The sequence below is a fragment of the Hyaena hyaena genome, unplaced genomic scaffold, assembly GCF_003009895.1.
Source record: "Hyaena hyaena isolate Hyena2069 unplaced genomic scaffold, ASM300989v1 scaffold_543, whole genome shotgun sequence".
NCBI classification, from domain to species: domain Eukaryota; kingdom Metazoa; phylum Chordata; class Mammalia; order Carnivora; family Hyaenidae; genus Hyaena; species Hyaena hyaena.
The window spans coordinates 1-14,429 of NW_024081173.1; the positions used below are offsets into that span (position 1 = coordinate 1).

The following is a 14,429-nucleotide window of genomic DNA, read 5'->3' on the forward strand; positions in this document are numbered from 1 at the left end:
TAGAGGGTAGAGGGGGATCGCCTCCCACCCTGGAGTCTCCGATCCCGGCCCGATTTTATCTTCCCCGGTTCACACTCACGTTAGAAGGCTTTCTCAGTGGATTCTGCGTCCTTTGTCTCCCAATCTCTCAGGTTTTGTAAGGTTTTCAATGGCTTCAGATCTTTTCTGTGTGATGTATGGGCGCGAGTGCAAGTACGGAGCTCCTTACTTCTCAGCCATCTTCCCAGAGTACTTTTAAAAGTCCTACAGTCGCTTTGTTAAACAGTAAAGCCATATGCAAACCAACACCAAAAAGAGACTGTGGTTTTTTTGGCACTGTTTAGTGCCAAGCATTCCATTCATAGCCAATCTTACAGCCATAAAACCTTATTTTACAAAGTATAACATCAGCACCCCAGTTTGACTTCATTCTGATGTCTAGCACTGAAAAAAAAAATAGCCATTTTTTTGATTTAGTCGTAGGACCTAACTGCAGAGGAATTTGCATTTGTATGAACGGGGCTGAAACCTAGCCTCAGAATCAGCCAGAGTTTTATTCTTTTATTTTACTTGACTAGGAAAGTAGAGAGTATCCTAATAAATCCTCCTTTCCTCCTTTAGCACACTTAAAAACCCATCTTCGAGCTCCACTGACTCCATTAGGTTAGAACTTTGGTATTAAGTACAAAGGGAGGGCAAGTATAGGTATGTGGGTGGAGAGGAGGAGGAGAGAGAGAAAGCTCAGCATGTGGAGAACAACTCGCTTAGCCTGTCGCTCAAGAATGAGGAGGTAGAAATAGGCTGTGTAAGACCCAGAAGGCCTGTCAAAGACGCCCCAGCTTCAAATGGGACCCTCCAATCCACATAGGGCTCACACCCTGTTTCCTAGATAGTGCCTGAACTTGAATCCTTTTGACTTCAGCTTCCGTTTTAGGACTTCTTGATTTAGCTTCTGTTTTCGCCTTTACACAATAATAATTTTACTACAAAAGGTAAATGTCTTGTAAACTAATGGGAAACATATTGCTTGGCACAGTTTGTAATGTCAGGATTTATGGCTCTAACACTGAGGGTCTCTCTGACCTCGAAGATACCATAATGAACCAGCGATGTGCTGCAAATGGCTCGGTGTGATTTTTATTAGTTCTCATAATTGCCCCTTTTTAATTTGTATGCACGTAATAAGTACTCACCTTCACAGTCTGCCCGGCTTCAGGGCCATCCTAGAAGTAGGAGAAAAAAATAGATAAATAACAGGGGTGATAACAGATAGATGGTATCTCCTGCTTATTCAGAAATACCTCCAGTTAATAATTTAGATCCAATTTCAATGTGTGTTAATTTATAGTATTCTCATGGGAACCATTCACTTCAAATGTGTGGAACCAGACAGTTCTCCATTTCTGCCTGAGAGTAAGTGAGAAGTTATGTATAAAAATGATATAAATTATCCAGGGAGCCAACCCTCTTGCTACTTTTCATGCTCTTTGCTCTTGGCTATGGTTTTAATTGCATTAAAGGAAGTTTGGAAATGTTTGAGGAGGTAAATTATCGCACCTTTTGGTTATCTTTAAATCAGATGTAGTTTAATTAATGTCTGTTTCTAGAAGTCTCTACTAAAAAAAATTTCGCTGTAAACATAATCCATTAATTAGCAAGATGGGCTGTCTTATATGGGAAGACCACCCGAGAGTGGGCTCTCTCTGGCTGTCCTGACCTTGGGGGAAAAAAGTAGGACCATTCATTGCAGTTGAGCCCTTTTCCCATTCCTGGTTCCTTCTCTCAGATTTTTAAAACCCAACATTTTAATTTGTTTAGCTGAAAATGAGCCAATTCGCCCAGTTATCAGTCACAAGACAAAGCAAAAGCAAGTGCTTACTTGGTGTGAGATACCAGAATAGGCAAAACCGCAGAACTGCAAAATTGCAGAACTGAATTAGAACCTTGCAACTTTTAGCAAGTCTTTCTATCGCTGTGGCCCAGACTAATGGGTAAGAATGTCTGCCCTGCTGTGGCCAGAACTGTGTATCAGTGGCTTTCAATCGTGAAGTCACAACCCATTAGCGGGTCATGAAGTCAGCTTCAATGGGTTGTGATCAGCACTAAAAACAAATCAGACAATACAACAAAAAGCGATTCGAGTGCTCAGAACGGGTAAATGTTTTGTATAACTTCGGTTTGTAGGTTCACATGATTGCAGAATAACGAAACACCTTACTGTGGTTTAAAGTTTTACAAGGTTTGCAAACACTACATATACGAAAGTACTCCAAGTGCTATGCACAAGTCAGTCCCTATGTTTGTGGAATTTGCTTTTGAGTAAATCATATCAGATAACTACTGGCACTGGCCATTTCTAGTGAAGATGAATATTCTTCTAGTATTTCATTTAACGCTGACAGATGCCTCCAGCCACTCTCTGGAAACATAACTTGTAGGATAAGCTTGATAAGCCCACCCTGAGCTTAATGATCTGCACAAAGGTGACTCAAAGGGTTTGATATGTAACACACACACACACACACATACACACACACACACAATGGATTTTAGAGGGAGTTTACTCTCAACATAGACATGGCAGCAAAAACTTTGTAAAGAAGCATTTAAGAGCATTTTTAGTCAGAGCCTTTCAGAACTTGAAAATAGTGGCCTTCTTTATCTGTTTCTTTGAAGGTCTATGGTGGGGAGATGAGGAGGGTAGTAGAAGGATGGTAAACAGTCTGTATAACTAAAGCATTGAAGGCAAGGTCTCACATTACAGAACCAGCCAATTCTTTCCAAATGGGTGTAGAGTCATCCAATGTCAAGGCCACTAAGAACTTTATGTCCTGATACCCCTAGCTCTTCCCATGGGGGAACGTGAAGGGGCATAGGATACGTTCTGTTGATTTACTCAATTCCCATAGCCAATGACTTACCATAGACCTCCTCCTCTTCCACGTGGATCAACCTGTGCCTACTGACCTCCAGGGAAGGAGGAGGAGGGGGGGGGGGGGGAAGGGGGCCTCATTTCTTTCCTGGGAAGCAGGCTGCACAGAATACTTGATCAATCTGGCTTCATACCAATCCTTAATGAATCACTGGGGACTGGGTTAAAGAGAAAAAGGAGCCCTCTGAGGGCAAGGCCCCACCCAACTTGCATTTCTTTACTACACTGAAGTAGAGGAAGGCTAAGGCCATGCGCTGCTCAAAATATAATTACCCTGGAATGAGCACAAGTTGTCCAGTGTCTGTTCCAGTAGAAGATGTGAAATGTCTGAAGGCCCATTAAATCACTTGTGTGTTACTCTCATTTGTTTTGTAAACAGTGCTGCAGACCGTGCCTCAGCCGATATTCTACCATCCACCTCGGGGCTAATGGACGCCAGGGTGGTCCTGGATTATACCTTCTCCTGCTATCGTTTAAGACATGAACAACCACAGGGGCCTTACCAGTCCGACGGCAGCATAAAAGACAGAGAGCTTCATGATAGGATTTGAAAAGGAAGAGAAACAATTTCTGAGCTACTGAGATACTCACCTGGATGGAAAACGTGAGAGAAGTCCCCTGGAAATGCTTCTCCACCACCATGCCAACTCTCTGGGTTGCCTGGAACAAATCTGCCACTTCATCCGGACGCAGGTCTCGGAAGCGCTCCACTGGCCGAAGCGGACATACGAGGACATCTGCGGTGAGTCCTGTTAAGGCACACTCTGCTTGCTCTGGGCAGGGTTTTTACCAACACGTTCATACACACAGTACTGAATTCCCTCGGCCCGGCACCTGAACTCTCAAAGACTAAGGAATAAAAGAACAAATATTTACCAACCACCAAACCTCAAGAAGTTCAAAAAGGAGCTTACAAACATGGCTAATTATACTTCGAAGGAGAAGCCGTGGTGTGCTCAAGACATTCTTTTAAGAGAAAGGGGCATTAATGTTCAGAAAGACTCAAGTGCTGACTGAAATAATTATGCCGAGAGGTAAAATCTATTCTGGACCATTATCTCCTGACCCCAATTTGAAAGCCTTGTCTTCTCAAGCAGCAAAGGGCACTGGGTTGGAAAAACAAGCAGAATATCCAGTCAGTTTCTTTATGTAGAGTATCATGATTAAAATTTTAGCTTCAATATCTCTTTAGAGAAATGTATAATGAACACACAATAGTAGTTGTTTTATTTATGTTTAAAAGGAGAGCAGACATTCTGGAAACTAACAATGAACCTCATTTATAATAAGAGATGTGCCATGTGGTTCAACATTTTATGAAAAGTGTTCCTCCAATTGATTATTAAGAATTCAAGGGGGCGCCTGGGTGGCTCAGTTGGTTAAGTGTCCGACCTCGGCTCAGGTCATGATCTCATGGTTCATGGGTTTGAGCCCCGCGTTGGGCTCTGTGCTGACAGCTAGCTCAGAGCCTGGAGCCTGCTTCAGATTCTGTGTCTCCTGCTTTCTCTACCCTCCCCTGTTCATGCTGTCTCTCTCTCTCTCTCTCTCTCTCTCTCAGAAATAAATAAAACATTAAAAAAAAGAATTCAAGAAGCCAGTTGAAAGTAAATCATTAATTTAAGAAAAGGGATATTTTTACTTCTACAAACAAAACCATCCCAATGCATTCTAGAAGTCAGACAAGTCAACGTATTTATGCTATTGACCTTAACAAACAAGAGGTAGAGAAAGAAATTCTAAGTTTGATCACATGTTGGTGACAAATTAACATTCAATGTTACATCATCAGTAACATTTCAGTTGTCTTTGTATTTGAATTCTTCATAGACGTGAGGCTACATGCATACAATCATGCATGCATACATGCATACACACACGGAGATACATTAAATTTTATTTAGTTTTCAGGTACCAGCAAAAGAAAAAAAGTGCGCTGATGCTCTTTTTGGTTTCTTTCTTTTTTCCTTTTTCTTGTTATTTTAAAAGAGTGTGCTTTGCCTGAAGTTAGGCAGCTAAGGGGCATAATAAAACCCCAATTCTACAATTGCTAGTCACGCCAGAATTGCAAGCATTTTAGCCTATCATACTGGTAGGATTCAGAGCCCAAAGGGAAATGCACTGAACTCAGTTGGGTGGGCCTGATTTCCAGAAGAGAAGGGGGAAGAAAAGAAAGGGATAACTGATTAATTTTCCTCATAATCAGGAAATTCATGCCAATGGTAAACTAGGAAAGGAGCATTGCTTTAATCTGAGTTCATTTTTCAAGAAAGGAGAAGGGAAGCCTTCACCCACAGGGCATCAGATACTTAAAAACATAATTATCCTTCTTTGGCAAGGCTGCTTTATTACCATGGGTCAATGAAGCGTTTAGAAATGAAGAATTTCCTTTCATTTCCTTTTAGCAGATTGCCAGCCTCCACTCCCACTGAGGTGCCTTTTCTTTGTTAAGAGAGACCTTACCCCATCTTCCTCCTCCCTCCACCCTCTCTTAGGACCTGACTTCACCAAACCACTGCAAGATGACAACTTTGCAAGCTTCCAACAATGCCCATAACTGCTATGGTGAACTATGTCTAAACACAGCAACCAGGTGGGAAATGAAGAACGTTTTCTTTAAACAACTGCTTACTGTAAAACTTGGTGGAATGAATCTGAAATTCTTTGTATCTAACATAACTTTAGTAGTATCGATGACATCTGAAAGGTCTTCTTTTGCTTTTTTTCCAATGCCACAGAAATATTTTATTATCTGTTCATTTTCCTTGTCTGGTACTAAGGATCGGCTTGACCCAATGTTTAATGAATCAAAACATTTATTAAACAGAATCAAAATGGCTTAATCTGTGTATACTCAACCACAGGGTCATCTATCACATACATTTATCACTTTAATTGAATGTTAATAATACTAATAACAACACATCACAAAACAGTTAGACAGACTTAACATGTTCTCATTTAGGTGAATATTTTTTCTACAGCCCATTTAGGCCACATTGGCCTAACTATATATTCCTTGCCATCTAACCCTCTATTAAGAAAACATCTGCATATAACAAACGATCTTTCCATGTGAATGGTAAGATGAAATAGGGTTAACTTTTAAGGGTGCTTACTTGGGCAGGTGTTCATGTAGATGATCATGGTCTTTGTTCTGTTGGGACCCAGAGGGTGGATGAACAGGCATTTCAACCTGTCAGTGGACACACAGGTAGGCTCTAACAGGATCTGACGGGGAGATAGATGGCTCTAGAGTGACCCAGGGTGTGGCTTTGCAGCTGCTGAGCATAGTGTGAGTCACCGACCTGACCCACAGCAGACTCACTAGTCTTCCTGGGTCTTAGAGGTCCTAAAAGGCATCAGGAAGTCAGGACCAACCACCATCCCTCAGTTCCTTTGAAATCAAGACACCTGGGTGTCTCAGTCGATTAGTCTGGCTTCGGCTCAGGTTGTGATTTTGTGGTTCATGGGTTCAAGCCCCACGTCAGGCTCTGTGCTGACAGCCAGCTCAGAGCCTGGAGCCTGTTTCAGATTCTGTATCTCTCTCTCTGACCCTCCCCTGCTCACACTGTCTCTCTCTCTCTCTCTGAAATAAATAAAAAACATTAAAAAATTCTTTTAAGGAACCAGAACACAAAAGATGCCCTCCTTTCATACAGGCTGCATACCAACTGCTACCTACCTACTTCCTGAAGCCCCTCTTGTCCCACTCCCCCCCCCACATACTGTACATCTACCACATGCACCTTCTTTCTGTTCATCTAACACAACGAACTCGTTCCCAGATTTTGAGGCTTTCATCCCAGCTGTCCGTTCTCCCTAGAATTCAATTCCCCATGTTCTTTGCATGGCTGCTTCTTTCTTATCATTCTGATCCTAATTCCAATACTACTCCCTCAAAGGAGCATTTGAGACCTGCCAGTTTAAACTGCTACCCAGTTTCTCCCCCTTCCCTCACCGTCTTTTCAACTTGCCATAGCCCTTGCCGCCAGTTGGTAGTTTTCTTGGCTGGCTACTACCTTCCTGAATGAGAAGGTAAGTTTCACAAAAGCAAAGGCTGTCTTTTTTATTGCTGTTTCGTTTCTGCCTAGAACACCAGACTTGCTAAGTACTGCTGCAATGAGCGAATACATTACGAACAAGACCCTCTGATCAGCTACCTCTGAGTACTGACACCCAGACAAGATGGAAACAACATCCATTCATTCTCAACGGTCTACACAAAATTGGGATAGTCAGCAAGTTTTTTTTTTTTTTTAATTCAAGGAGATTTATTATTAATAGTTAACATAATTAGATCTAATGCTGGGTGTGAGTTGGAAAAATGTAAACTCATTTCTAATGTAAATTAATTTTCACAAGAGCACAAGGAAATATAATGATTTCCTTATAAAATGATGAGAGGAAAATTATTTTAAGAAAACCTTTTAATATTATAAAAAAACTATAAAGAAGTGGTTTCTAGATTATTCATACTCCATACCTATAAAAATGCTGCTTTCTATTTGGACTAGAAAGTGTAATTCATCTGCTCATTCAGTGAACGGTGAGCACCACTTAAGTGGTTGGACACTACGCCAGGCTCTGGGATGAGCAAAAGACATCAGGAAGTTGCTCCCAGTTCTCTCGGTCTAGGAGGCGGGCAGGGAAACAGATAACTGCAGTTCTATGGAAAGTAGAGATGTAGGATACGAAGATGCAGAAGCACAGCGAAGCACCCAATGCAGCAGAACCTGGGACACCTTAGTAAGGCAGAGTTCCAGGACAACCATAGGGGCCTCCTGGTGTGACGAAATAGCCTGTGGCTAGCTGAGCATATAAGCAGGTTCAAAAAGGATTTAAAGGAGGTCAGCAAACCTTTTCTGCAAAGGGCCAGGTGGAAAAATTGTAAGCTGGTAGGCTATATGCCTAAGCAGCTATAGACAAAACAAACAGTAGTAAGTGTGTCTATATTCCAGCAAACCTTTATTTACAAAAAGAAGAGGCAGGCCAGACTTGGCCCATGGACCGAATAATGTCAACCCTTGGTTTAGAGGAATCGCATGAGAAATAAGTGACTAAAGGAACTTAGAACTATTTGGGGGCCCATTCTTTTCCAAAGTTGATGACTACAGTGTTATTTAAATAGCATATTAGACAAAAAGATTATGGGATCTTAAAAATTTTCATTTTCTAAGCAATATACCTGAGTATGATTGAGATATTTCCTGACCCTGTGTAGCACTTTTGATTCTTTTAAAGATCAACCACAACCAGAATCTGTGTTGCAGTGATAACGTCATATAGATAAATCCTAAATATCACTGCCCAGCCCAGCTAAAGGAGTTTCTGCCATCTTTCATTGCAAAAATGAAGCATATGATCTACAAACACACAGGAACACAAAAACAGTATGTTATTCACAAATTCATCCGCGAATAAAAGTATTTCCTTAAAATAAGTGCATAAGCTTTGGAAGAAAACACCATATTGCTTAAAGATGGTGGTTATCATGTGCTACATGCTTCTCAAAGACAAACAACTCAGGGAAAGCAAATTAATTTTGAAGAAGAGCAGACAGCTCTTGTAATTCTGCTGCAACTGTCTAAGGTAATACCAAAGATGCAGTATAATTTAATTTAGAGATTCTTAGGCAGTGTTAATGGGCAAATCCCATATGATATATAGGTTATAAAAACACACTTTCTTCTGAGTCCTCTTTTCTTGGGATTAACGCCTCTGAAGAGACTTTTTAGCCAACATGCATAATAACCCTCAAAGAAGTTAATCGACATAATTGAATTTAATATATGTTTATCCAGGATTCATCATGGGTGAAAACCTATGAAAGAGAGTATCAAATGGAAGCTGATCTTTCTCTTATAATCCAAAGTAGAGAAGTCCATTTAGTAACAACATTTTCTTTTAAAGAAGAGAAGGTAATGATTAGAGTTTAGTTTCTGTGGTCCACAAAGAGATTCCTCATAACAGAGGGAAAGCAAAGAAGACTTCCTCGTACACACAAGATTTAAAGTTAATTTTACAAATGGGGGAGTAATTCAACCAGTGGGCCAGCTTGCAGCCCATGTGCTCATCCATCCTACCACTAGTGCCTCCTCTCAGTCCAGAGTCTGTGTTAGCATTTAGGGCACAAAGATGAATACAATAGAGGAAATGACCTTGAAGCATTCACACTAATGTCCCAAACTGTCAAGCAGTATAAAGAGATCATCACAACACAGAGAGATGAGGACTATTGATATAAATCAGTACGGAATGTTGTGGGAGCATAGAAGAGGCAGAATCTAACTCTGCCTTGGGGCATGAGATAAACTTTTTAGTATGGTCTTGCATGTCAATTTTCTAAAATCGGAAACTATTTCTCCAAATTTGGACCAAGATCTCTCCTTGAAAGTGGCCTGGCAACTTATGGTTAGCTTTAAAGAAAGTTGTCAGACATTCCTCCTTTGGTCACAAACATGGTTTCATTTATAAATGTACTCTCATTTAATCTTTCCAATAAACCCATAAACTACTATTATAATTCCTATTTGGCAGATGAGGAAATTATAGCTTATAGAAAATAAGAAACTTGCACAAGTCAGCACACCCAATATGAAACTAAAACTGGAATTCTACCCAAGCCTGATTCCAAAGTCCATGTTATTAACCATAGCACTGTGATGTTAAACCTTTTTGTACTTTATGACTCAGTCTCTGTCTACCCTCATGTTAAAAGTATGTCCTGCATTCTCAGTCTCTCTGTTTGTGGAAGAGAGACATGGGTTTCATGAAACATGAAAATATTGTGCAAAACTGCTAACCGCCTGACGAACACAGCCTGAAATGAAGAAAGCAGAGAGCAGGAATCCCACCATGGGAGGAAGCTTCAGGGCAAGGGAAGTAATAAGTATGTCCTCATCCTAACAGGGAACTGTGAGTACTGACATCAAGAATGAGATAACCACCTCACCTTGTATCAGGGGTTCAACTGGAGGAAGCATAGAAGGATGTGGAGCCTGCATTTTGGCTCCTTCCACCCTGCCATTCACTCATTCATTCATTTTAACTGAAGTACAATTGATGCACACTACATTAGGTTCAGGTGATTCCACAAGTCTATACTTATGATATGTTCACCAAAAATGTAGCTGCTATGTGGCCCTTTTATATTTGAGATTGGCTTGCCTCAAGGTACCTTTGGCTCCCCTGAGCTGGCAGGTTCTGGAGAAAGCTTAGCTACAACGGTCAATATCAATGGGTCAGGCTGACAGACACACTGAAAAATCCCATGACCTGTTGGACAGTCTAGTAATCCAGAGTCACGGACTCACCATTATTTATATGACCAAGGACCACGAGAAACTTGGTAGCTTAATGCCTTTCTTTTCCCTATTCATCTCACCACCAGTCTGGAAGTGAGTGTGTCTATCCTTGGATGTAAACACTCGGGATGTTTTTGCCACACTGAAGTGATAACAAAACATGTCAGACCCTGTGCTGGATTCTTAGTGACACACAGCTAACCCAGAATACATACAATGAAAGAAAGAAATCAAGTGGAATTTTTGCACTGGTCCAGGACTTAAGTTGACGTGGTCGACTGTATACAAACGTCACCACAAAAGTCCCTCCCGTCCCACCTACCCTCTTGCAAAGTGACTTTGCTTCTCTTCTCATCAAAAGTTGAAGTCTGTTTCCTCTCCCCTTGAATTTGGGCTGGCCTTGTGACTTGCTTTGATCAGTAAAATGTGATAGAAGTTTCACTGTGTGACTTTCCAGGGTCAGGCCTTAACAGACATTACAACTTCTGTTTTTTGTCCTCTTCGAATGCTGAGACCAAAATGCTATGAAAAGCCCAGCTAGCCTACTGGGGAGCAAAAACCACCTGGAGGAGAACTAAGGTAACTCATGATACTCATCACCAACTGTTAGAACCTTCCAGACACAGGAGATCTACTGACTGACTTCCAACTTCCAGCTATCTACCACTGCATTATGGCAACAAACACAGTGGCTTAAAATAACACCAATTTGTTTTCTTATCCTAATTTGGTGGGCAGTTGTTGCTGCTGGTCTCACTCATGTGACTGCTTTTATTTGGGAGGTAGGCTTGGGGCTGGGCTCAGCTGGATCCATTGGGGCCCTCACTCCACATGCTTTTTCATCTCAATCCCGAGGCAAAAACTCTAAGGCCTCTGAAGGCTTAAGTTCTCCCACATTCTATTGGTCAAATGACTCATGGGCTAGCCCCAGTTTAAGGTGGAGAAATAAATTTCACCTCCTTTAAAAAAATTTTTTTTTTTTTAAATTTTGAGGTGTGGGGGAGAGATAGACAAAGAGAGAGAGAATCCCAAGCAGGCTCCACCTGTCAGTGAAGAGCCCCACAGTCTCCATCTCATGAACCGTGAGATCACTTCGGCTGGAATCAAAAGTTGGCTGCTTAACCAACTGATCCACCCAGGTGCCTAAATAAATTCCATCTCCTGACCTGAGGAGTAGAGAGACTGCACTTCCACGGGCAGTGGGAGTCTTATTGCATTGGGCGTCATCACTATACCAACCCACCACAGTCAGGTAACTGTGAAAAGTCCTCGGGATCTTATAAAAATAAATAGGTACCCAACATATCTTAACATCCTACTGAGTATATACAACCACGGTATTTGGGGAGCTGGGATGAGTCTTAAACATTATCCTCCAATTATTATTCCATCAATATCTTCCTTGTGGGATGGAAAAAAAAATGGGAGAAGAGAGTTTAGTTTATTTGCTCAAAATCATACAGGCACACATTTGGAACTGAAACTCAACTGTTTGGCTTCCCAAACTAAAGCGCCTGATGTTACACATGAGATGGCAAAACACTACATGTCTGCCACTGCCTTCCAGTGCTAAATGTATGGCAGACATCAATAATAAGCTACAAAATTCTCTCCTGGAACCAAAGAGACTCAGGGATGCTTGGGTGGCTCAGTCGGTTAAACAACGACTTCAGCTCAGGTCATGACCTCACAGTTTGTGAGTTCAGGCCCCGCATTGGACCCTGTGTTGGCAGCTCAGAGCCTGGAGCCTTTTCAGATTCAATGTCTCCCTCTCTCTCTACCCTTCTTACTCCCCTGGTCATGTTCTGTCTCTCTCAAAAATAAACAAACATTTAAAAAAATTAAAAAACAAAAACGAAAAAACAAAGAGATTCAGATTGCTTCTCAATCCTGATTTCTGAGCAGTCATCACCAATCAGATTGGCCATGTAATAAGAGATGCACGTGTCATTTCTGTGGCCTCGTATACTGCCTGAAGAAACACAAAAACAAGTGCAAAGGCCACGTGGGGTCAAAAACAAAGTGAAATGCTGCAAAAGTGAGAATTTGCCCAAGTACATCAAATGTTCATTATGTTGCTACATTTTTATTCAAAATAAATTTGACAAATTTAAAATTTGCTTATCATGGATCATAATTGATAAGCTAAAAATAATGTTATGTACATTTCCATGATAAATATGAAATATTTAAATGTAGAGTCATGACAGAGAAATGGAAATGTACTGATTCAAATGATTAATTAAAGTAGACAGCAGAATATTATTCTCGGAGTTGTTCAGACTTGCTCCCATTTATTTTTCTATATCTGATCTATTCTAGGGATTCAGAATATAAAAATTACTAAAATAAATCAAACCATCAAAATATCATTGATTCTGATGAGGGTGATTAGCATGTGCATATATGAATATGGAGGAAGTCAGCATCAAATAATATGATGAAGAATTAGTCATTCTTCTGAACTAATAAAAAAGTAGAGTGTATTCGTCTCTCCTGCAGATTAGTTTATAGTTCAATGACAAGCTATGAACTTTCCAGTTTGCACTGCAGACTTCTGAAGACCCTGTGTAATGAGTTATTTGCTCTAACAAATAATTCTAGCCCTTGCAAATGTTTAAAATAATTCATAATGTCACTTCAGACAACAGGATAGACCATGAGGTATTTTCTTTAAGAGAAGAGTAAATTTATTTGATTTAAATAGGACAGTTGCAGAGCTTTGAATCAAAGTCGGTGGCATCTCAAAAAGTAATCTACCATTCATAATGTAAGCACTTCTGTAAATTTTCTTATCAGAAAGGTAGAAATATTACCCCAAAATTAAGCAATACAATTCTGAAGAAGCAACTCACCAGTGTGGGCCACATCTTTGTTCACTGGATATTAAAATATCCACTGTAGTAACTCAATGAAAACATCATGGGATATTCATCAACCATAAGTATAAATGGTGTGAATATAATTTTAGGCAAGTTTGATTTCCAGAATATGATAAATTCCAGGATAGTGTGATTAAGTTAATGCTAGTACTCTGCTCATACCTGGATTTCAGGGCAAGCATCTCTTCAGGATCCCTGAGAATTCTCACGTTTTGTCCCGGAGAATGCTTTAGGCCAAGCATGTAGTCATGGTGAGTCCATAATCATGTGGGGGAAGAGAAGCCAGGCATCCTTCACTAGGCAGATCTGCCCTGAGCCATCCTTCAAACACCTATATGCATCTGGATGCTCAGAGGTGAGAATCACATTCATAGGGAGAAGTAAACATGCAAACTTCAAAGAAAATAAAACAAAAGAGGGTCCTGCAGCCTGGCAGCACTTTGGTGTAGATTCTTTGGCTTAAATGTCACACGGTATCGTATGAATTTTTCAAGGCAAAGGAGTCTTACGTTGATTATCCTAAGATAATCAGGATGGGGAAAATATGCTTACATTAAATCAAATATGTGGGGAACAGTAAATACTATCAGAAGGGGAGGGAAAGAATATATAACATTCGTTTGCTGCCTTATATGTTCTAGTGATAATCACTGACCCTTTGAGGTAGATATCACCCACATGTTTCCACATTTAGAAGTTCAGGCCAACAAAGTGAAACTACATGCCCAAGGTCACACAATTATTAAGTGAAAATCTTGGCTAAGGCCATGTGGTAAAATCATCTTTGCTGTTTCAATGACTCCTAAGTCATGGAAATTTCCATGCACGTATAGCAGTGTTTATTACAGCGACTCACCAGAACGGTGGTTCCATGAGAAGTTATTACACATTATACAGGAAGAAAAATGTGCGGTCAAAGACAATTAAGAAATACTAGATGAAATGAACTAAAAGGTTTCTTTACAGCAGTACTCAACAGGGTATTTAATGTGCTAACATGCACGGACTTTTCAAAAAGATACCACGTAGCATTTATCATATATGCTTAACAGTAACACCAGCATTATTATATTTATTATTATTATTATTATTATTATTATATTATTATTATTATTATTACTTTGTGGAACATTGCACATATCATATATGCTTAACAGTAACACCAGCATTATTATATTTATTATTATTATTATTATATTATTACTACTTTGTGGAACATTGCACAGACCAAATGTTTCAGGAGATGGTCTTTGGGATACCTCAACACAGAAGTGCCTGAAAAAGCTTTATGTTTTTTAAACCAAAATTAAATATCCTATTAATTCATGTGGC

At 40.2% G+C, this 14,429-nt stretch overlaps 1 protein-coding gene across 1 annotated transcript in view; it reads right to left on the reverse strand.

Moving 5' to 3' along the window:
- Positions 1 to 1,172: 1,172 nt before the first annotated feature.
- FHIT (fragile histidine triad diadenosine triphosphatase) overlaps positions 1,173 to 14,429 on the reverse strand; it is a gene marked incomplete at its 3' end in the record, with an annotated part of 793,119 nt that continues 779,862 nt past the window's right edge. Inside the window, exons 4-5 of the mRNA XM_039255698.1 lie at positions 3,503 to 3,648; positions 1,173 to 1,202 (exon numbers count right to left, since the gene is read on the reverse strand). Coding sequence (XP_039111629.1) covers positions 1,173 to 1,202; positions 3,503 to 3,648 — 176 coding nt within the window. The remainder of the gene's footprint in view (positions 1,203 to 3,502; positions 3,649 to 14,429) is intronic.